The sequence below is a fragment of the Acanthopagrus latus genome, chromosome 17 (assembly GCF_904848185.1).
Source record: "Acanthopagrus latus isolate v.2019 chromosome 17, fAcaLat1.1, whole genome shotgun sequence".
Lineage (NCBI taxonomy): Eukaryota > Metazoa > Chordata > Actinopteri > Spariformes > Sparidae > Acanthopagrus > Acanthopagrus latus.
Window position 1 is genome coordinate 25,172,927 of NC_051055.1, and position 24,949 is coordinate 25,197,875.

The 24,949-nt window shown below is 40.7% G+C and overlaps 1 protein-coding gene across 1 annotated transcript; it reads right to left on the minus strand.

Moving 5' to 3' along the window:
* Window positions 1–3,350: 3,350 nt before the first annotated feature.
* si:dkey-199f5.8 (beta-1,4-galactosyltransferase 3) lies at window positions 3,351–24,949 on the minus strand. The gene is made up of 7 exons (XM_037074000.1): window positions 24,760–24,949; window positions 13,696–15,111; window positions 9,782–10,017; window positions 8,559–8,746; window positions 8,063–8,185; window positions 7,726–7,830; window positions 3,351–7,146 (listed from the first exon to the last, which is right to left on the minus strand). The coding sequence occupies exons 2-7, from the start codon at window positions 13,958–13,960 to the stop codon at window positions 6,861–6,863; spliced, it is 1,203 nt and encodes a 400-aa protein (XP_036929895.1). The 5' UTR covers window positions 13,961–15,111; window positions 24,760–24,949; the 3' UTR covers window positions 3,351–6,860.

The window sequence follows — 24,949 nt, forward strand, 5'->3', positions numbered from 1 at the left end:
TGCTTTTTGTAAGAACAGTGGACTATTAAGTCTCATTTCCAACTTGTCAAATATTGACACATTGTGACTGTGTCAATATTTTGTAGGTTTGAAGGTCGGGCAGGCCACCATCCCAGTGCATCGACAAGCTGGGAATGAGATTAGAAAATAAAATTTTCCTACAAAAAGCACCTTTCAGAAAAGAAGAAAAACCCCACAGCTGATGGTTATAAAACACATAAAGTTTGTGCCGTTCTGTAAAACAAATACAGCTGATCTTTACAGTTGTTGGTGTACTGGAACCTTCTGATTTGGTTTGAAATACACAAACCATTATTACTTGATTTTTAAAATTGTTGGTTAATTTAATCAAACTATTCAGTTAACTAATGACTTCAGCTTCAGGTTGCAGAGTTCTTAGTTCTGCAGCTGATCAGAGATCAGACATACAAAACAAAAAACGGTGCTGTTTTTTTGCTCTACTGACCCTTTAAGAACCAGAGGAACTTGTTCCACCATCCGTCAGTTTGTTTCTAGTGTTTCTAGTGAACTGTGTGTGACCACAACACCATGTAGTAATCTGCACTAAACACTGTTGATCTTCATTTCCTGGCTCTTCACAACCCTTTCATGCCTCCCCATCTAAACAGATGAAGATGAAGCTGTGAGTTCAAAGCATTGGTGTCAGACATGATTTGTGATCTGTGGACCCAGAGCTGGTAATTCTGCAGTCTGTGTGAACCTCAGGGGAAGAATGTGTGGTTTCCTCCGCAGAGTCGAGTCATGAAGATGTCCCTGTTTAAAGATGTTTGAAGCTACATACTTTTATTTATTTATTTATTTATTTTACTGTTTTATGTCCAATTCCAAGCAGATTAGGTGAGATGGAGAACATTTGGGGAATTTTCTGTGTAATTCAATTTCTTTTCTCCGTCCATTTTACAACACGTGTTTGGTAAAAGAGGCAGGAAACAAAATAAAGGAAAAACCAACATTCAGTGTCTTAAGAAGGTGTTCAGCCATCATGTGCTGCCAGAACGGCCTCAGTGCTCCTTGGCCTTGATTCTCCGAGTGTCCAGAACTCTACAGGAGACATGAAACACCATTTTTCTTTTCTCTAGTCTTTATTTGCATGTTTGGTATTGGTAACATATAATCATACAGTTACATTACTTTGATATTGTGATACTTGGATTACATTACTGACTAGAAATTTTAGCAGGTAATCAGTATTTGTATCAGAATACATTTTTAAAGTGACTTAAAGTGACAGACACGTCATCAAAGGGAATTTTGCGGCAACACTTTGTAACATCGGCATCACGGTTTACTTTTTCTTTACTCTGCAGGAGTTTGTACCTTTGACCTAATCATGGTGCAAGATGAAAAGTTAGGGCATCAGTGAAGTTATAACAATTTGCCTTTTTCTGAACTCCATCTCTTCATATTACTGAAAGGTAACATACACAAAGAGGTGCTAATCACTGACAGCAGACTAGAAAGTGAAAATTTTGCTGCACACTCTGGGCTCCACACGCAGGTTTTGTCCCGCTGGCTGTCACCAAGATCAACACTGACTGAAATACATGCCGGTTTGTACCGCTGTAACAGAACAGTAATATATAGCAACAATAATTAACTTTCTGGGGGGTTTTTTTCACATCTGCCCTTCATCAGAGCTTCACTCATGCACACAGCCTGCCACTATGATTCATGAAATGCTGAGTTAGATTTTCAGCCAGTAGATGCTGAGAAAATTCACTGGAAAAGTGGAAACTATGACCTGCTGCTCTTACTGAACAAAAGTTGAATTTATTCTAGTCATACTGAGGGAGGGATTGATGTCTGAGCTAGGTTCACATGAAACAGCTAGCTGTTGTCGCGGTGCTGACAGAAGTCACTGACGTTTCACTGGATGAATGTAAACTCTGACCAGCCTGTAACAAAAATACTCTGTTTCATATTCTGCAGGGTGTGGTCTGTGACGAATATGAAAAAATGAAACAAAGTTAAGTCACACTATGAAGGTTTTCCTCTTAATAGAACTCAAGTTGAAGGCAGAGTGCTTCATCTCAGGTGGATTGTTTAATTTTAAACATTTGACAACAAGTATTCCTACATAGACTTCATTTCCTTTCCCTGCGCTGAACTGATTATCATCTATTGTCGTCTCAAGCCTTCAACGCTACAAACAAACTCCTTGTGAGCGAGAATATGCTGCATCTAAGGACACTTTGAAACCTGATGAGGGAAAATAAAAGGATACTGTTTATACACGACTTTATGATATATAACATTTGTTCCTTCTCGAGTAATCTTAACGTAATGAGAGAAGATTAAAACCAACTAGCTGTGGTTTCACTCCTTTTCTTTCGCAGCATGAACCAGCTTGACAACATTCCTCTCTGCGTGAGACTGGCTCAGTTTTAGACAGCCTCGTAATTTCATGACGCGATCCTTCCATTTAAGTTGGCTGCAGGATGAGGTGTACCCAGAGATGAGGAATGGACAGTGGGGTGGCAGTGAGGAAAGTCCCAGAAGGCTTAACGACTCAACCCATGACAAAAATATGAAACGTATGTGATTAAGACATGGTTGTCACCCTGATGAACCTCCCTAAGAGGAAGAGGCATATATCTTTACGTTAGACTCAATTCAGTATACTGACCTCTCTGTTCTCTTACCTTTCACATCCCCACTGCTCGCACTCACAGGGCAGCCGAACAACCCAACATCGTAAAGCTTGCAGAGAGACCAAGTGGCACATTTTCGATGGAGTTGATCTTTGTAAAACATCATGTTCCATCCCAGGCCCGTACAGGTATTGCACAGCATGATCAATCAACGGGCATTTCACTCAGCAGACATTTTGTATTCTCATACAGGTGTTACTAATAACATTGACGAAGCAGACAGGGAGCCAGCATGCACAGTGCCAGGACCCTGAAACTGAGGCAGCTAAATGGAATCCAGCCAAGAAAATTACACACAAAAAGTTAAGTTGAAGTTAAAACTGTGTATTAAAACATTAAATATTACAAACTGGCAACTACCAAGATTGTTGATTGCTGAAAAAAACAGTGTGTGATAACGATGCCGTCAAAAGACTGGCTGACAAACTGTCAGCATTCTGACACAGATGTAAACAAACCAGTCATGTTGGACCATTATTTCACCATCACCACGTTTTTACGCTCTACAAGCTCTGTGGTTGTCTGCATAAAGTTAGCAATATTACCTTTAAGACTGGATCTGTAAACTCCTAAAATTAACAGATACTCAGGGATAAATCGCATGATTTCAACTGTCATTGCACCAGGAAAAATAAAAATAAAAAATAAGACTGAATAATCCAAATAAAACAACAATCATTTTGAATAATCAGTTTATTAATGAATTTAAGGCCACTCTGGACTGTGCAGGATTCATAAAGAGAGCAGAAACAGCTCACAGAGTCACATTGCCCTTGGTTGCTTCAGTTCTACCCTGTGATGACTGCTTTCTAGTGCTGCTGAGCTTATCCACATCAGAACGGAATAAAAACACACGTAGAGCAGCTTAAAACAAATAAAACCTCACACATCAGGTCGAGTGTTAAACAGTAAAGGGTGGAGACTGGACATTGTGACTTTGGGAACACAAGCTACTTTTTGCACATTATGCTTAAAAAAAAAAAAAATGCTTCCATCATCTTCAAAATTTAAACACACCAGTGAGGAGCACTCCACACAGCAGATGCAAACTCGCATGTCAATGTCACAGTAAAACAGCTTCCAGCTTCACAACATAGACACTTCAGCATGCTTCATATTTTCCAGGCGGGCGCCGATATGCATCATCTCCATGTTGTGCTCAGTACATTCCCAACTTTCGAAACAAGGTTCTTTGCCATGCATATCTATTCTTAATATAAAGATGCTATTAGTGACCAAGTGTTTGAAATACTAGTATTGTTTTTGTTGCTAAGGCCATAGGAGTTGGATATGAATTCACATCAGAATGATAATACAGTTTTATAGTCATCTATTTATGAAAATCACAGAAAACCTACTCTCAGAGCTCGTCTCGTTCACTTCAGCAAATACCACAATGACATGATGATAAACAAGATTCAGTACAGCCAATAAAAAAAAAAGAAAAGAAGCAGCTACTGATCGAAGGAAATGATAGGCCGGTCCATTATAAGAGAGGGAGATATGGGGTATACGGCACACACACACACACACACACACACACACACACACACACACACACACACACTTTTTTCCCAATCAATCATCACAGCCTTCCATGCAGTCGTCTTTGGTTTCAGCCTTGTTCACCTGTCAGTTCGATCACACTCACGCTGCATTAAGGGACTGGTTTTTTTTTTGTTTTGGTTTTTTTTTAGATTTCGTTTTCTCACGTAAACAATCAAATGTGTCATAGCGGAGGGACATGAGAAGGACAGTCGCCATGCAGTATACGGGCACTAGTGGTAAGGATATGGTGGATGTCTCCATGTGTTAGCTTCTTAAAGAACTGGCCTTTTTCTGAGCCAAATCACAGGCGAACTGGTTCAATATTAAAGCCGCTAAAGGTGATTAAACCAAGTGAGGAACTGTTTTTATGAATGCTCGGAAGAAAAAGGAAAAAAAATACAAGAAGCACAGCTTGTTTCTTCATTGGCAAGCCGCCCTGTAACTTGCTAAACATGTGTCTACATACTTCAGATTTGCATTGAAAGGGCAACTCCATTATTTTTTCACAAAAGCATGTTTACGGGTCTTGGTGGGTTTTACAGCATATGTGGAAAAAAAAGCAGTATGAAGTCTTTTGTGGCTCCAGATGAAGCTGCATGCAATCTGACAAACTGCCCCTGCTGTGACTCAGCAGCCCAGTGCAGGCAACCTATTTTTATAAATTGCCTATAATGAGTTCAATAGTGTTATAGAAGAGTAATGCTAGACCACTGGACTGCTTTTCAAAACCTGCTGCCTACATTACCCACAGTGCAACTTAACCTCTGAGTGACATTACTGGAGGGAAATTATCAGATTGAATGCAGCTTCCTCTTGAGCCACAAAAGCCTTTATACTACTTTTCCATATATGCAGTAGAACTCCCCAAGACCTGTAAACGCACTTTGTAACACTGGTGGAGTTGCACTTTAAAAAGGTCCAGCATGTAGGATTTAGTGGCATCTAAGGTGCGGTTACAGATTGCAACTAACCGAAAAAAAAGCCATCACGTTCGCCTCCCTTACACTGGTCGCTAAAACAAGACCAATGTTGAAGGTCCTCTCTGGAGCCAGTGTTCAGATGCAAAAGGGCTCATCTCAAGGTAAAACACAACAATTATTAGTTTCAGGTGATTAACAGAAATATAATTCTGAATATTTAATTTCTGCCCCTAAATCTGCCGCTGGACCTTTACATTTCACAAACGACACACTGTTGGTGTTGGGTGAAAACTTGAGGACGATGCATTCAGACATGACTTTGTGAGCTTTCTCAAAAGATAACTGGCAACGAAACATGCAAAACCACAGTTTTCTCTCATGGCAACACAACTTATGTTGCCCATTTACAGCGAACACAGATTTGTCACGTTTTGCTTTTGGCTAAAGCTACTGAACTCACGTGTTTCTTTATGCGGCTAACTTTGGCTACCGTAACTTGATCTTTAAAGAAAATTAACTCATGCTAATCCGACAACGCTGTAGAAGTGACTTTCTATGATTCGTACAGATTAAGGATAGGAGATGGGCTTTAAAGAAATAAAAGACATCATAAAGATTGACTGCATACAAAGTGCTAGGGGAGCAAGCCAGCACTCGAGGGAGACATTTACATCAGGAGTTACACAGCACACTGTACATAATCAACATATATATATAAAGACTCCGTTTTGATGTGAATCACCAGCTCATCTGAAGGCAGACGACTGATCACCGCCACCAAGGCCTGCTCTACGAAAGGCAAATACAGAAAACACAAGAAAAAGAAAATTCAATCAAATGTTGATGATAATGGCTACTAATTTGAAAGGCTGAAGTGAATGCACCAACTAAGACAAACAGAGGAGCGGTAACCTCGGTGCGCAAACTGAAATGTTGTCACTATTCTCATTCACACAGGGAGTCTGACGAGTACAGCATCCAAAACTTTGAAATCATTAGAAAGACTTAGTCAATCTTTTGACACACAAACTATACAGATACAGACCAGCATCTCCTTTCTCACAAGATCACAGATATTTGCAGATAGATAGGATATGTGTGCCGTTACGTCAGAAATAGTAATAGCAGTAGAAGTAATGCAGTACTCGATCTGTACTGTAGCAGCTTCACACACTCAAGTGGAAACAACAACCATCACCATCACTCACGTTTTCACTGGCGCTGAGACAAAAAATGAGTGTGACTGCTGGAAATCGCAGCTACTGCTCCATTAAACCCAATATTCTAAAATAATGTAAGGTACGAGTGGAAAGAAAAGAAACAAAAAAAGAAGAACATGATTCTAAGGCATCACAAGGTTTAGCCAGCGACCACAGCGCTGTAGATATATAAACTCATAGAGTCCAACTTTAACCCTTCACTCTCCACTGTGGCTCCCCTGGAAGAATAATTAGTGATGTCACAGGAATTGAGGCAGAGAGCCGTCACCTCCGGGTCGAGAAATTCAGGTCCATTGTTTTTATTTTTGATAAATCGAGTGTTTTTAAATCACTCAGACGAGTACCGCACTGTCCGCAGGCAGTATGAGGTTAATTCTACTCAAAGGAATTCCTCCATGAACTGACGAGGGAAAGCTTTAAATGAGCAAAAAACTCCAAGCCACTGAGAAGAAAAAACACCCATTGAAGTTATGGCAGGGTGAAAAAAGGTTAGTAGTCTCTTAGGGGCGATCTGGGTGTCCCTCTTTGAGTTTGGCAGGGGGTTCGGCTGGGGGTTTGGCAGGACCTTTCGCTGGCACTTCAGCAGGCGCTTTGACTGCAGGTTTGCCTGCACCTTTGGCAGGAGGAGGTGGTGTTGGGGGAGGCGGATGTAGACCGGCCTCAGTACCGATGTTGACAGTGATGTTGGTGTAGAGGGGCAGGTATTGCCGAGAGATTGTCTCATATTCAGCTGTGTTCATCCCATCCGTCTTCCAGGTCTGACGTGTCTTAGCCAGCATGTTGAACCTTCAAACAGAGAGCAAAGACAAATCAGTGATTATTGAAGGCTGGGTACCATTTTGCTTTACCTGTGCAGTAAAAACACGAGGTGTAACGATTCTCCAAACTCAGGGTTCAATTCAGACCTCACTTTTTATGTTGCGTTTGTTTGTTTCTCCTTTCCTTTGTTTTCTGCTGGGTCAAAGAAATAACAGGAAGCGTCTTTCTTTTTTAAAATCTAACACAAATTTGGGATATGTAGAACACTAGAGAAATAACTACAGTATGTAAACAGAGGATTTACAAAAACACTTCTCTTAAGATACATCTACATATTAACTAAATGTGTATATGTACGAGCAGCCCCTGAATGCACCAAGGAACGCAATCAGTTGACAGAGGCATGCAGCTGTTTACAGCCTGATTAAAGTCTAGTTTTAGATACTATTTTGTGTGACAATGTGTTTTGTGTACAAAAACAGTATTGTGTTTCTGTTGTTTCTTTTAATGATCAAGTGTTACAGTTTCAAGTCTGCATGCAAACATAATTCAGATCTGCTACAAACTCCCAGCATGAAACCAACTGCATCAGCTTGTTTACTGCACCTCTTTGGGTTCACATCGTTGCCTTTGTCCAGCTTGTGTTTAATCATCTTGTAGCGGCCGACCTTCAGTGATGGACGAGTGATGTACATCCCCGACAGAGACACTCTGAGAGGACGGGAAAATAAATGTCATTCTTTTCAGTCACATTCTATTATGGCTCAAAAAAACATAAACCAAAACATGGTGATCTTGAATCCATAACAGAGCTGACAAATGCTGATACACTCGTATTCTGATTCTGATATTTGGTAAGTATTTTATAATCAATCTCATGTAAGAGATCAAAGATGATTTAAGCATAGCATAGAAACTGTGCGTCTTCCTCAACATTTCTCACCTGACACCAATATCGTCGTCCTCGCCACCCCAGCCCCAGTAGTTGTTGGGAAAGCCGTTCATCTTTAGGTAGTGCAGCGGCGTCAGAGCTGACACTCCCCCAAAGTACATCTTGTATGGAAGCCTGGAGAGGATTAAAAGACAGGCAAGTATTTCAAACAAAGGTGGAACACAGAATGTGCTATGTGCTATCAATAGGGCTGCAACTAACCATAATATTTCGTTGTCAATTAACTTGCTAATTATTCAAGTACGAGACTGTTTGGTCAATCAGGTTGATCAGTGTTTCAAAAAGCCCAGGAAGTGTGTCTTGTTTTCTCCAAAAACCAAAGACATTCAGTCAAGTGTCATAGAGGAGCAAAGAAACAAGGACATTTCCACATTTAAGATGCTGGAATGAAAGAATTTGGACCTTTTCTTCATGAAAAATGCTCTAAATCTATTCATCGCTGCACATTTCTTCTTCATAGGACATTTGCATATGAGAAAGGACATACTTGTAGCCAAACTTGTCCATGGCGATGGCTGCATGCTTAGGATTAGAGTCACAGATGTATGTGTTGCGATCGTCCTCTGGAATGAGGTCCACATCATGGAAGAAGAGACAGTCCCAGTCTTCCTCCCTCATGGCCTCACGGAAACCCACATTCATCAGTTTGGCCCTGTTGAAAGTGTAGTTTCCAGCCTGCAGAGTAAACACAGACACTTAATGTCAAGCCAGGCTGAATGTTTACAATGAGCCCTTACACACCAGTCTGCATGTATTTAAACAGCAACTCATTTGTCACCTCTGAAGCCAAACTGAGTCTGTGGTCGCGTTTCCAGCAATGGATATTTTAAGGGCATTTTTAAATTGCTTTTGGGAAGGTGAATGTTTTATACACTTTATTCAGGTCTTGAAAAGAAAGAGTTTGTTTAGCCATGAAAATAAAAAAGATTAGACAATGAAGATCTTAATCTTCTGATGAAAATGTCTTGCCCAAAATTACATAGTGCACTTTTTTTCTTCTTCTTCCATTATTAAACTGCATTCTCTCCTTTTTTTCATTTTTTTTTTTTACAACATTTCAAAAGTTTGACAATTAGATGTTGACAACTTGTGAGGACTTCTGAGTTGACATTATGAGGATGTGCATGATGGAAAACCCAGTAACTAATATAGAACAACCAGCAGACCTTTCTCAGTTTATCAGAATTAATTTTAACATTACTGTATTTTATTGCAAGGTCAAGCTGGAGCACATTAATTTTCAGCTGGCTTAAGCAAATCCCTTCTCACGCTAAATATAGATATACACAGGCTTATTTGGAGGTATCTTCTTAGCAGGGACAAGACAAATCATGAGAAGTGAGAGTCAACGACATGACTCTGCAAAACATCCAGCTCAAGAGGTGTAAGGGATCAAGTGCTGAGAGGTAAACATGAAGGAATTGTCACAAGCAGCTAAAGAGATTAAACCCTTTAAGCCACTCAAATGTTGACGTCCTCTAACATACACATCCAGTGACCGCCCACTAGAGGGCACTGTCTATCAAGCCTGAACTCCACTGAATACCAAATGAAGGACACACTGTGCATACAGACCATGACAGCAGAGAATATCCAATAAAAACAACCTGAAATCTATAAAAAACAAAATGAAAATGTCCCTTTAATACCTTTTCCACCCTTTTACGCTCCCTTTAATCTTAATAACTCATTTGGTTATGTGTGGTTCACCTGGTGAATGACGTAAATTCCATAATGAAGCTGTTGCCGCTGTAGGAAAGGATGTAGGTAGTACAATAGGAACTTGAGGTGGTGTTCTCTGTGTCTGTGGGGAATGATTATGGCCGTTCGGTGCCTCGCCTCACAGTCAGGCGGCCTGTAGCGTCCCCCACGCACCACCAGCGGATTTTTCTTTTGAACCTCCGCTAGAGTGAGCCCCGATGGAAAGCTGACGTGGATCGGCCCACCTGTGGGCACAAATTGGCCTGATGTCATTATCAGCAGAAAACAAGATTTGCTTGATGGAGTGAAAGCAAATAAAGAGGTTACAGTGCAAGAGCCTTTCATTTGCATGATGCACTGCATTTCAAAATGAGAGTGTGAGCATGTCATGCTGAACTGAACCTACTGGCACAGCTAAAATGTGTTCATGCTTTTACCAAAACCAGTTCTGACACCTGGTCCTTGTTCAAATTTGAGCAGTAACATATATAAAAGTAAATAATTTCTGTACATGCCTCCAGCTCTTCTCACTGGTGCTTACATTGCATAACTCGTCACACTGAGCTGTCAAAAAAATGTAGACTTTTTCAGACGGCATAGAAGAAAATGTAATACCCATTTCATGATCATACTGGACAAAGTATGATGGAAAACAAGCAGCAGGAATGTGGCCGAGAATGATGTATTACTACAATGTTATTCTTCTCTTTGTTAAACACATTCAAGAGTTTTTCACAATTGAATTGAATTTTAAAGCCAAAAGGATTCATTAAGAAAAATCACTGGTAATATAATAATATTATATATAAACATTATAATTGGCCACATAATTAATTGTCCATAGCACACCTGGATGTGTTTTGTCAAAAATAGCCAAGCAACATGTTGTTATGCCCTGCACACTCCGTAATTTGAATGTGACTGTGGACTACTGTACCACATTTATATTGTCCTTTTTCTAGTCTTATCGACCAGTAAAAGCACTTTACAACACACATCAACAGTCATACACAGGTGACGGAGGTTATGGCCCAAACCTGCTTATCAGGAGCAATACTCATTCATGTGCACACTCACACACAGATAGATAACAATAATTTGGGGTTTAGCACCTTGCCTAAAGACACTCTGACGTGTAGATTGCACGGGGCTGAGGGCCGAACCACCAACGTTCTTATTAGTGGACGACCTCTAAGCTGCCATCTACCTCCCCAGCCACGACCGCCTCCCCCTCAAACCTGTTTCACGGAAACTCCAGGTGGTTTCTGTTTAGTTTCTGCTACCTGATCCAAAGTTCCATTATACCTTGAGGACTAATCCATTGATTTAATACCAGGTGGTAGTCAATGCCATTTGGCTCAGTTAACAGGGAAGAGTTTAAATTACTGACAATATTGTGGGAACAAATGTGCAGAGGGCGGAGCCCAGGAAGTAGGAAACTAAGCCTGCTTTGACATAAAATGTCATAAAATAAAATTACTATGTCGATCAGATTTTCTAGCTTATGTATAAGAAGTGTGGAGTTGATATGGATCGGAGGATATAAACTTGTATGATTTATGATTTCCATAATCAACACTGTTCCATTGTTAGAAAAGAAGATGTTCACTAAACAAAAATGTGCTTCTTTAAAAATATAAGGTCCACTTACTAGCCCTAAGCTTTGAATTGTTTGCTCGGTTGTAACGGAGAAAACTAAGAAGTGTCAAGGTATGTTGCCGATTGTTTGACATCCTGGAGGGCAGATTTAATCTGTCATCAACAATGTGCCTGCCTCAAAGCTACTACTTGTAAACAGCACTCCTCAAAGGCAGAGTACATTTCATAATTTAATCACAGAGGTTATTTGCACATCCAACCAACTCGAATCCAGGTGAGTTAAAAAGTGTCACTTCAGTCTTGAAAAGAGGTTTTAAGTACAGTTTCCTCACTCTGTAATTTAATGAAGGCGCTTCACCTAGAAGTCTGATGGAAATATATCAGTTATGCTCCACTTGTTAAACCAGTTTTAGGGAGGTTCCAGAAGGTTTCTGTTCACTTTCTGCTGTTTGGCAAAGCTGTTAATAATCACAAGCAGGTTACAGTCCACTAATACAACGAGAATAATGAGTGTTGCAAATTGGTGATTTGGGGCTCTAGTCATGCTTAATTTTGAGCTGTTTTTAGATATGTATTCACTTGAAGCTCTTTCAAGGGACATTTCTTTTTTTTGTTGATCCTGGTGGCCCATGTGGACAAAAGCTCTCGTAAAAGAAACTGATCTGACTTGCGTGTTATTTGTTTTAGAAGTAAGTGAAAGAAAGAGGAAACATTTTTTTGGTACTATCGTTTGCAGGAAGCATAGTAATGAGGTATTGTATCTATATATTTGTGTCTATGTAAGATTGACACTGTAATGTGAAAAGGGTGAAAAAGTCAACATTGTCTTGGTGCAGTTAATACACATTCAATCCTGCAGCTAACAGATGTATTGATCAGCAAGATTTAAGGGCACTCTGTAGTTTCAGAAGAAATTCAAACCCAATTCAAATTCAAATTTTAATATTTACAGTATTAATTAGGTCATGATACATTAACATTTGCCATAACTGAAATAACAAGCATTTATTAGAAGACAATAAGATCCCCAGAATACTGGTTGAAGCTAGAAAGGTGGCAGGGTCCGCCAAATATAAACAAAGAAAAAAAACGTATGAAACTGTGTTGTGCTTTACGGTCAGTTTGTTTACTTAGTTTATTCAGTTATGAAAACAAAAAAGAGTTTGTTCATTTAGTTTTAGGCATAAAAATCTTCTGATAAAAAGTTGTTCCCTAAAACTACATAGTGCACCTTTAATATTAATATTACGCCAACAGCAAGCTACATTGCAACCAACATAAAAAGTTACGTTATAAAACTGCTGTTCCGCTGCATCACTGGAGTACAGAGCAGCTTCTTTCCTCAGGCTGTGAGACATGTCAGCCACAAAAAGCAGCTTTAATGATATGGCTTATAATATTGCAGGGGTTTTTGCACCCCATGACTGGTATTAAGAAAAACTATAAGGAAATCTTCTTGCCGATTATCTGATTTGCTGAAGTAAATCCTTGACAGACTCAAATGCAAATTTGTGAGGGGACCAGTGACATAAATTGTATTTAGTGTACATCAACTGTAAACATATCTAAATCAGGGAATTTTTACTTTTTTTTTAAGTTGCCTAAATACTCCTCTATCACTTCATAATGTTTTTGCAGTCTGTATACCTTAGATAGTATATCAGATAGAGCAGATAAAAACTACAACAAAACAGCACCACAAAGCAGCAGCAGATTTTGTGTGTTTTCTATTCCAAGTAGTGTGAAAACCCACCGACTTTTCTTACACAAGTGATGGGTTAACTTCATTATGCTGAATGGAAATGTCGGGTTGTATCACTGTGATGCACACGGGTGACACTGTTACTGCTTCAAACATCTTGAGAAAAAAATAAGGCCCCTTTGACTGTGTGAAAACATAATTCTCAAGCTCCAATAGCACAACACAGCAGGTGCCAAAAATGAGATTTCTGAAAATTTCCATAAAAACCACACTTCCAGCAGAAACAAGTGGTGACTCAGTACAACAGCAGATGCAACACTGCTACTAACCTGTAGTCATCAATATCATAGACATTCAAATGAACAAAAAGCTTCACAGCTTCACAATCCTATTTAAATTGCTCCTTGATTATGACTATAATACTGCTGTTCTATAGGGCTCCTGTCAGTAACACACACAGTCAAGATGTCAGGAATGGATTAATGAATGAAAGCATTTCTGGAAAACTGCCAGGTAAGTTTGTTCATACATTATTTCTTTACTGAGAGAGAGTAATCTACCTTCGGTAACACAGTAGAATCAAGTACTATGGAATGACACAGAAGCAGGCAGGAACACTCACGTATAAATGGGGACGTCTTAGGGCAGAAGGGCATATCATCTCCATGGTGATGAGCTTTGGATAGGTGGGACAGGTTGGCATATACATCCCCTCCACTGACGCCAGCTACCGTGTGGTTACGGCCTGTGCTGTCGGGCTTGCGGAAGATGCGGATGAAGTAGGAGACCCTCTTCTGGTATCCCTCCCGGGATAGCAATGCCATGACCACCAGCTGGATGCCCAGAAACATGAAAAGGTAGCGCCATCTGGACTGGATACTGACCATGGCGGTGGTTCTGCGTTGTCAAAGCAACAGACGTCGGGAGGAGGCAGCGCAGAAAGTCACGTTGGTCTGGAGCAGTCTGAATGTCGGTGATTTAACGCTGGGTCAATGTGAGCTCTCCCCGAGCAGAGACAAAATTAAGGAAGGTGGTGATTGTCAGCTGTGGATTTGATTTGATGGAGGCTGGTGTTGTGGCTGGTGACACGCACACACAAAGTCAAATATACTATGGACCTTCTCTTAAATATGGCAACACACACTGAAACTGACAGCTACTGTTTGTAAAGATGCATGCAATAATTTGTGGCAATATAGGGTATGAATATAGAGTAAGACGAGTAATAAAAATAGACAGAAACAACACTAAAAGGCACTTTTGGTGGGTGTAGTTAAAAAGACCAACAACAAGAGAAAAAAATAGAAAAATATTCTGAACCAGGAAAAAAAAGTCTTGTCTACTTTTCTCTATTTCACTGCATTCCTTGCAGCGGGTCACTATGTGGCAAATATCTCCAAAGTTGACTGTTGGTCCAATTTGTGACTGGCGTGGGGTGGTAATACCAGTCCCACATCATGTGGTTTCACCCCTACTGAATTCCATCCGTTGCCCTGTGAAGCTCATTCTCATCCGGTCAAATAAATGGCAGCGTCAGTGTCTCTCAGCCACTCTCTCGCTCTCTCTTCCTCCCTTTGTGGGCTTTATGCTGCCTTCTGTTCTCCCTCATGTTCTCTCCTGAGGGAGGCCTCTGCAACAATAACAGCCGCCATAACAAAAGGGAGCATATGCAGCCGTATAGGCCCTATACTTTACAGAGGATTACACAGCTCCCATCAGCTCACTGCCTGACTGGCTGGAGAGACAGGGGGAGTGGACCATGACCAGCGTGGGGGGAGTGGTCAGAGGGTTTCGTGTGTGTGGGCGACCATGTATTTGTTAGGGGGGAGGGCTTGAATGGAGAGTCAGGCTGAGAGAAAAAGAACTGGAGGCGGAGATCGAGGAGGGAGAGGAGGAGGAGGGAGAGTTTTGATTCCCACTGCTATTGTCTCATAATGATGCAATCCACAGCTAAGAGACACCTCACGCAGCTCACTGGGCTGATAGCCACTGGGTTCAGGGGATGGACAGAAACTGGACCAATCACTCCAGCACGGCTCTGAAAGACAAAACAAAGAAGAGGAGGAGGGACAGTTACGTTGACTGACACCCTTCGGTTCAAACTGTTGACATCAGCGATTTTGTGCTTACAGCAGAATGTCCTTCCCATACAAACAATGACTAATTGTGTGCTGTACAGGCTCAACAAATGGATTTTGTTTGTTTACATGGAGACTCACAGCACAGTTGGATAGCCTTGACTAATCAGGCCCAGCGTGGGCTCCAGTGCAGTTGCCTCCCCAAAGAGAGGCCTGTTGCCCACAGCGGATGGCAGACGGGAAGCCATGCACCGCCGCGTGGATGAAACTTCCTAGCTCTAGAGCCAACAAACTCAGCGGCCTTGTTGCGGTAGTTTGCTGCAATGTTGTGTTTGCCGACCTTGCATAACCCCTTGCCCTGCTCTGGCCCTGTCTGCTGCAGAATCCAACACATCCTGAGTCGCAAATCAATTAGAACTTGTTAAAGTAGACAGTCACAGACTGCTAATCCTAATCCCACTGAATGCTACAAGACTGGGTGAGAGACAGAGAGACAGATAGAAAAGACTGTTTAAAACAAGTGCAGCAGCTGCCAACCTCTCACCCACCATCACTGATTTTACAGCTTTGGTTTCATTCCTTAAGGTTAAGAATTGCTTAATTCTACTGGACCGGATAAAAGGGGAAAACCATACAGAGCTGTAATGCAACGCCTCCTGGTACACTTGAATTCAACAAAAAAATGTACAAGTAATAGAGGCCTCTCTGGCCTGAAAGCAGTAAGAGCTTCGCATGCCTTTTCAAAATCTCTCTCTCTCTCTCTCTCTCTCTCTCTATCTCTATCTCTATCTCTATCTCTATCTCTATCTCTATATCTCTATCTCTATCTCTATCTCTATATATATATATATATATCTTGGGCTAATGTGTGGTTCATAAAAGCTATTTCAAGAAAATTTCTGTAATTTGATATGTGAATGGAGTCATCAGTATTGGTGTTGACAAGAGCATGTCATGCTAATCACACAAGGGAAAACAATGAAGTACAAGCACTCCATGTGCAGAGTACATTAGATATTGTGCAACCATCTTGTGCTTGCCTTTTTCCATACGCTTGTTTGTCAATGAACAATATCGCTAATTATATTTGCTGTAGCTCTACATTACCTTGAACAGAGACAGTCACACGACAAGCTGCGTATATAGACCTGATTCCAAAGTAGTTCGGAAAAAAAGCATAAACACATGAATTAAACAGAATGTGATAATTTGCTAATCTTTTTTTTAACATTGTGTAATATTCAAAAAAGTAAAAAGACATTATATTTAATTGTTTCTAAGCGTGTAAATACATGCAATTTGATACCAGCAAATAATTTCAAGCAAGTTTGGACAGGAACAACAAAAATTTGGGAAAGTTGTTGAAAGCTTTCCACAGGTTAACAGGTACATTGGTAACCGGTGAGAGTATCATGACTGGATATAAAACAGGCGTCCTCAAAATCCTCAATCTTTTCACGATTAAGGACGGGGCGAGTTTTAGCTATTTGTGAAACGCAACTGTACAAAAAGGCATTACTACACAGGTGTGGGAATGCTTTGTTTGAAAATGATTGCATTCCATTTTATTTTTACACAGACAACAGTTTTATAGTGTCCAAACCTTTTTGTAATCAGGATTGTATATGTTTTTTTGTAATTGGACAGAGAGAAGAATCAAAAAAAGAGAAAGCATAGTTGAATTCATAGTTGATTTCATATTGTGTTTACATCTACTGTTTAAGGAATTACCTCTTCAATGCAATGCAGTTTCATAAACGATTATATGAGCAATAACTGTACTGAGTGTTGCAGTGTTATCACATTTCTCTTTCTGTGTTTCCTCAGAGAAGATGCAAGGAAACCGTTATTGTTTTCATCACAACTGACGAAAAACGACGCCTCCATTTAATTGTGAAACACAGAGACTGCTTAATCAACCACACAGATATACTGAGGACATCTGACAAATTCATGCTCACTGAACTGAAGTGTTGATGTATTATCTGCCTTTTGCTTTGACAGCTGACTGCAAGGATTTTCAGTTCAAGGATAATAAAGCTTTTTCTCTGAGGGGATGTGTGGATCAAAAAGGAGAGGAAAGCCTCTGCTTGCCGCTGCAGATGATTTTCATCTGCATGCGGAACAGCGAGCAGATGGAGGATTGACCTCTCTCACATTGCCTGGCCCCTATAATAACCCCTTAGATTATAGATATGATTTATAAAAGATCATTCCATAAAGACTTGGGTTAATCCCACAGTGGAGAAATTCAACCCCACCACTCAGAGACCTGATCTAGAGCACAACAACAGGCGACCTGGAAAACTGCCATCTTTTTTTAAGTAATTATTAAGACTCACTACCTGGTCATGTAACATGGTCTTTTCAGGCTTACTAGGGTGATATAATATGAATAAACCTCTCAGGTTTTCAAGGACAAAACATGGCTGATAAGATCGACGTGGTGGGCGAGTTTGAGTTGCTAGATGACTAAGCATCATGCATTAGGAAACCCCGAAGGGACTGAGTTAAAACTTAGGACACCCTTTTCTCATTCTCTCATATTCCAGCATCAAATTCATCTGTAATGAGATATACAAATGTCTTTACAAATGGGAGAAATGATAAGTCTGGTTTGCTCTAGTGCTTGAGGGCCATATTGTGCTCGGGTTGGCTTATAAAGTGAGAGAATTTGGCAGCTGGCACCTTCTTCAACAAAGCTCAGGCACTGACTTAACACGCATATAAAAGAGACCCAGTGACTAGATTTAGACGAATCTTTCTATGGTAGCTAAAAGGCTGAGGATGAGGAGTGAACCACAGAGAGCGAAGGACAAAGCAAACCGAGAGGAGCTGGAGGGGGAGAGGGAGAGCAGCCAACAGTCTGGTTACACTATGTTCTTTTGACTTCATTGTCTCTGCAGCACGGAAATCCTTCCTTCCTACATTTAGAGTTTAAAAAGAGGCAGGTTTGGCATGACATATCATACATTTAACACACAAAAAAAATGAGCCTTTTCTGGTCTCTGTTTTTTTTTTCTAACTCACTGTGCAATGTGCACTTGATACAGTGATGGCACATAACAGCTGACAAATGGGACATTTCCTTTTCTGCCCATGGGGCATTAATATTACATATACATGGTATGTCCACATGCATGCTTGCACACACATGAATGAATACGAGAGGAGCCACGAGGATTAGCATGGGGGTTAGAATAAAGAGTAGACAAGAAAATAGAAGGAGATGGGAGTTATATATTTAGATCATCGTCTAGGGACGATGGTTTACTAATCCTAAAGGGACTGCATAGAACCAACGCACAGCCTATTGACATCCATTGCAGCCCTGGATGGAAACAAACGAGCCAGGCTAAATCACAGTGGGGGTGACTGCAGAAGAGATTTACCTAACCAGACATACATACAAAGTCTCCATTGAACACCTGAGTCACTTTTCTTCCTCTTCTTCAACTAGTGCAGCCCAGGCCCTGGACTAGAAATGATCAGTAGCACAAATATCACATTTCAACACAGACCCAATTGGGCCGGTATCAAGAACCCTTCTTCCATAGGTTTGCCTAACCATCATATACTGCATATCCTTGTGAAATGCCAGGAAGGTATGAAAAATAGATACAACAACCATTTACTACCAGCTATGGGTTATTTCACAGTCTGTAGCTATCTGAACTAGAAATTTCAGGCACAGCTGGTTCACATCAAATGACCAAAGTACAAAGCACAGATGTGGCCCATCCCCACTTGAGTACAATTTTACTATGCAGAATTGGCTGCAACTGCCTTGAAAGCAGCATTTCTGCTAAGAGTTACTGCAGGAAAGGTAGACAACAGCTAATACGTATTGGCTATTGATTTCTAAAGTCCTGGCAGACAACATGTAATGCAAAAAAGGCCATTATTTATTAAGTAAGTACTGAAAAGAAAGGTAATGCCCAACGCTTGTGTTCTGCATATTTTACCAAGACAGTAGAGAAACACATATGATAGAAAAGCTTGCCACAAAACCTAGACTAGTCCGACAGTCTGATAAGGGCCATAACCTCTTAACCCCACTGAAGCATATACCAAGGCTCTGCATTAGAGGATGAAGCTTTCACATCTGCCCGAGTGTGTCATCAGTTCTATATGTGTCAGGACAGTCTATCAAGGATGAGAGAATACTCTGCAGTCTTATATACATGACCTTCCTGTTGTATCTGCTTAACCCGTAGGACTGTTGGTAAGAAGTGTATCAAATCCCACTTGCTTTTGCAAAAAGATTCACTTAAAATTTTATTCAGGGACACAGTACAAGACTGCATTATGTATCCGGCTATTCGAAACGAGTCAGATTAGCAGGACACAACATTCATACGAATCTAACAGACTTCTGAGATGGCAATCAATTGGAGTGTTACTTAAGTGTACAGTCCATCTGTCTCTTAACAGGAAGAAGATTGGACATTAAGTGTAGGTAAGTTGATCTAACATTTAGTCGAGCTAAAACGGCCAACATAATTCTGATTCACATTTGTATGTTATATGATTTATCTCATATCTGGTTGCGTATACTGTAAAATGGGCTCAGACACAACTGCAACTGATTTCATTAATATGCATCTGCTACCGGAGGAAAAAGAATTAAGACAGGAAACATTGGATTAATGAATGAAACGGAAATCTATATACTGTGCTCAAATGGAGTAGTGTCCAGAACTGTGGCTGCTGAAAGAGTGCTGAAGAAGAGCAGAGGTGGAAATGGTCAGAACTGAAGCTTCGGCAGAATGAATGTTCATGTTACAATTACAAAATGACTGTTATATGTCAGAGGCCTAATAACAGAGACTTCCTATGTCTGAAATTGTATATATTCAAAAATATTTAAAAGCATGTTTCCTAAAACTGCATTTAGGAATAAAGTCCATTCTTATATCTGAATTTAGCTACTGCAGAACCAGCAACAATCAGTGTTAGAAGAAGCTAACATCGGTGCAGATCTGTTGGAGAAGCTAAAGTCAATGCCAGACTGTCAGAGAAGCTGACGTCGATGTAAGTCTGTTGGAAGGCTTACACTGATGTTAGCCTGATGTAGAAGTCAACACTGATCCTAGCCTGTTGAAGGAGCCAGCATCAGTCTGCTAGAGAAGGTAATCGTGCATTCCATCTAAATGTAGTTGGTTTACAAAAAGGAATCTGACTACAACCATTTTCTGACCTTTTTTTTTTTACTGGCACTCAGTCACAATTTCTTGCTCCAACGTCCAACTTCTGAGGTAAATGGAATGTATCACAATACTGACGTCATCCTGTTACCTTTAAATACCTTGACCACATATGAATGGGTATGTATTAATGTATAACATTAAAACAGTATTAATATCAATATAGATACCCATTAAATGTGCATTTTCCATTGTCCACTACAGCAGGCTAGCTAGCCAGCAACAAGTCAAGTGAGACAGACATTGTCAAGGAGACAGGCATCTTGTGTACATCGTCAACAAAAGATACAGGCATGACGGGACAGCGATAGGCATGACACAACAAGTACTGATTGAAGAACTGAGTTGACTGTTCTAGATAGGATTTTCTATTTGGGTTATGCTAAGGCACAAGGTCTGAGACGAGATAGGGAACAGGCACCAGTTAAGTAAGTACTTTCTTAATAGCTTGATTTTTACTGTCTTTGAAATTTAAGATAGGACAAACCAGTAAGGACACATTTCTGTCATGAGAAGACCTAGGAAGTTGCTATTTTTCACTATTTATGAAGGTTTAGTATGAAAGTTGGATCCATCCCAAATCCTACCCACAGCGAATAGATTAATTAGTGTTTTTTGAGGGTGTGGTAGTCTCCTGCTATTTAATCTGAAAAGGACAAATGTGTTACTAAGTCTGTCAAAGTCTGATAGGGGTGAAGCTCTTGTAAAACAGATAACGCAAGTGGTAGGTTGCTTTCACATAACCTTTAACATCTTAAGAGCTCAATAAAATATCAACAAGTGTAATGATTCACACACACAGGGCTAAATGTGACCTCATTTGTGGTTGTCAGTTTATAAAATGTGATACTAGCCAATGAGCAAACGCCAAGTGCCAGGCTGAACAGACTTAGTAACAGCACCTCACCGGCAGGCCAAGTCTTCCGTGTATAGAAACTTCAATTCAGATCTTACACTGGTTGATTCAGTGTTAGCAGGGAGGAGATGAGATCGTGATTTTTGAAAGATGAGTATAAGAAAATATGCACAAAGCAATAAAACAAAGTCCAGTGTGTAGGATTTAGGGACAAGAGCTCATTATATTATTGGCTGAACTGGAATGTACCTTAAATAACAGTGTTTAAGTGTTGCAACGATTAGCTGAATATTCAAAAGAAAATGTGTTTTAAATATACTGATAACATTCTCAAAACACATCAGGCTTCACTGCTTTTCTTAGTAAATTATGAAATTAAATCTTTTGGTTTTGGACAGTAGGTTGGACAAACGTATCAGCTTGAAGATGTTCCTTTGGGCTCTAGTAAATTGTAATGTGCAGGCAATTTCAGCATTTTACAGATGAAAAATCATGTGCATAATCAGTTGATTAATCATGAAAATAGTTGATGGTTGAGACCCTAACATATGATTACCTGAGACTAATGACTGCATTTTCATTAGTTCCCCTTTGTTAAGTAGATGCCACTTAATCCTACACTCTAATTTGAACAAAAAATTAGTTCACTGACAGGATCTGAACACAGGTGCCTTCAGAATCATCCCGATATCCCATTAGCTTCAGAGCAGAACCTTGGCAGAAAGTCTGGAATGAAAGCATTAGTATATTTCCCCTAGAGATTAAATCTTGTCCTCAGTGCACTTTTTTTCCTGGCAACCTTTAAGATCTGCAGTCAGTATCTTGTCACGCTCCCAACAGCAACAACTTGATTGATTAGATTTGGAGTTATTCATATTATATGACTACCTCATTAGATATGTACACAAATGGGGAAAAGGTCATTCCACAATAAGCTGTTTCCATTGCGCCTTGTTTTACTCAGCTGTGCTTTCTTAATGGGAATTAATCACTGCATTATCATTTCCTCTTTCTTAAAAACTGAAACAAGGCTTAGAAATCTAGACTTATTACAGAGATATATTCCTTATCATGGATGTTCAAGGACCACTGATTGGGCTAGTTTGTGGCTACAGGAGGATAGCTGTATTTCACAGCTGGACAACTGGTCTACAACTTACAGTGCAAGTGTCAGCTAATTAACAGGAATGTTTCATCAGGAACTAATACTGTTTAATACTGCACAAAAAAGTTAAATTGATCTGGACAGATGTGGCCAGCAGACCGCAAACAGCTCTTACACAACAGCAAGATTTTTCTTCTCTAGGCTGCCACGACGTCAGGGAGGTATTCTTTACACAAATCACCATCAGTCCTAAAAAAAACAACAGATTTAAGCTAAAACCATTATTCAACTTCTGTATACACAAGCTGGCCTTTTCTCTCAAGCACCAACCGAGCAAGACCAGGCAATGAAATAATGTGCAAACATGGCCTGAGAAAAGAGGTGTCTGCATAACAACGCGTGCCAGCGTCCTTGCCATGGCAACCCATCCTGAGCCCTTGCCATTCATCGTGGGTGCAGCTGGTACACGTCTCTATGGCTGTTCCCTCGAGTACGACTCTGCTGGGACAGACTGCTGAGGAGAGGGGAAAAAAAAAAAAAAAAAAAAAAAACACACACACACCATCCCCTCCTTCCTTCCATTTTTTCTGCTCATCTGTCTGCCTCTAGCTGCTTAAGCCGTTTCCATAGCGTGCCGTTAACCTAGGGCTCTAACCGACACACCAGGGACAGTGGGTTGCAAACTTAGCACTAACAACCATGGAGATGAGGTAATCGCCCAGGGACCGGGTAACCAACAGGAAAACTGGAGCAACAAGTTAGAGAGAAAGAGGAGCGTTGACACATCGAACCTCTTTTTATACAAAATAAAACTGAGACAGACCCAGCCTGGAGTGACTGCTAACAGTTGTTCCATGTGAATATCCAATGCAAAGAGATAAAGAAGAGCAAAAGCTACTCAAAAAATTCTGTGTGAGTGTCTGACAGTTTCCACCAAGATCTAAAGACTGATATTTCCAAGCTTGAGATCAGACTTATGAAATCAAATGTTATGTTAGTTGGGCCATTTCCTGAAAAGCGACAGACAGAATCATCTACGATTAAATCTAAGGCACTATTTTGCGTAATGTAAATTATTGCTCAAGTAACTTAGTGTTAACTTTATCTGTTTTTTGACTCCTAATATAGCCTACTCGGATTTTGTAGCTAACGGGTCAGTTTTCCAACACAAAACAGTCCAACGCACCTATGAATTATTAATGATTTGACACATAATTGATAGTTTAAGTCCACAGCGATCATTTATATACATTGCTTGAGATTTACATCGCTGGTATCAATTTCAGCACAACAAACAAGCCCCTGCTCAATAAATCATTCAATGCAGAGGTATAAAGTATGTATGGAAAATACTTTTCACTGGAAATCCCCACGCCCCTCGAAAAACTACATAGTGCACCTTTAAACGACTGATCCATCTTCTTGTGGACAATAAAATAAAATAAAAGACTAGTCGCCCTGTCTGTCTCCTGCATTGCCCCTCTCATTCCTCAAGTATGGTCTCAATCAATCTGACAGCTCAAGGGGGGAAGGGGGCCGTCATGCAGAGCCTTTTGTTCTGCCGAGGAGGGTAAACATGAGAATACAGGCGACCAAACCTGCTTCGCCTGCCTGGAAGTCAAGCGACTCAAGCGAGGAAAAGTGGCGTGAAATACCGTACTCAAGGAGCATTTTCAACACCGAACAGTCACTATGCTAACTCAAGCCCTCGTATAAGTAGTTAGCTATTAAATAAACCGAAGTGCTGCCAGCTCCAAGTTGTCCTCAAACTTGTCGAAAACTCTTTTTGTTGAGTGTCGCCTGTGTGCTTTCGGCGGCGGCGACGACAAAGAAGCTCGCTAACGTGCGAACAGAGTTAACGCTCAAGTTTGTATAAAAAAACAAAACAAAAAGTTATGCAAGCATTCGGGGAGTGACGGCGGTATTTATTTGATAATTACTAGCCGTCTGTGTGGCTAATGCTACGTTAAATTGATCGGCAAACCGGTTAATAAGGCGCACTTAAAACATGAATAAACTTTTCTCTTAGTTCGTTTCTGCCACGGTGTTCGCAAATCAGCGTTTTAACCGTTTATCACCGCGGTGATCCGTCGCAGTGTCGCCGCGACGTTACCGAACACGGCTGTTACTTTTAAATTGCAGATAACGCCGCCGTTAACTATCTCTCAACTGTTGTGCGACTGAACATGAACGCCCAGAGCGAGAGATAATCCACCGGGCGTTTTAAACCACACACTCCTGTAAACTCTTCAGAGAAAAAAGAGCTGTCCCCGTCACAGCCGGCTGTGACGGGGAAGACGGACCGAGCCGAGCCGAGCTGAGTGAGCTAGCAGCTGCGGGTCAACTGACGTTAGTGAGGTGGCTAGCTAGCTAGCAGCCACGCACACGGTGCTGGTTTCGGTGTCGGTTAGCAGTAGATTTTAAGTGTTTTCGTTCTTACCAGAGAGGCTGCTTATGTCCCTTTGGCTTGTTGAGTAGCTGTTAGCCGTCGATATGTCCAACAACACCCTCCCTCCTCCAGATTTCCGATATGTTGTGAAGTTGATGCTGTGTAGACGCGGCGGTGTGTGGTAGTCTCGAAACCGAGTGAGCAGAGTGGATGTCGCACAGCACTTCTCCCCTCCCCTCCA

Excerpts from the sequence above, each read along its gene's own strand:
- si:dkey-199f5.8 (XM_037074000.1), bottom strand. The coding sequence starts at position 13,960 with ATGGTCAGTATCCAGTCCAGATGGCGCTACCTTTTCATGTTTCTGGGC. Across the intron at positions 10,018-13,695 it reads TAAGACGTCCCCATTTATAC|GTGGGCCGATCCACGTCAGC; the intron begins GTGAGTGTTCCT and ends TTGTGCCCACAG. Across the intron at positions 8,186-8,558 it reads ATGGACAAGTTTGGCTACAA|GCTTCCATACAAGATGTACT; the intron begins GTATGTCCTTTC and ends AATCCTCTCCAG.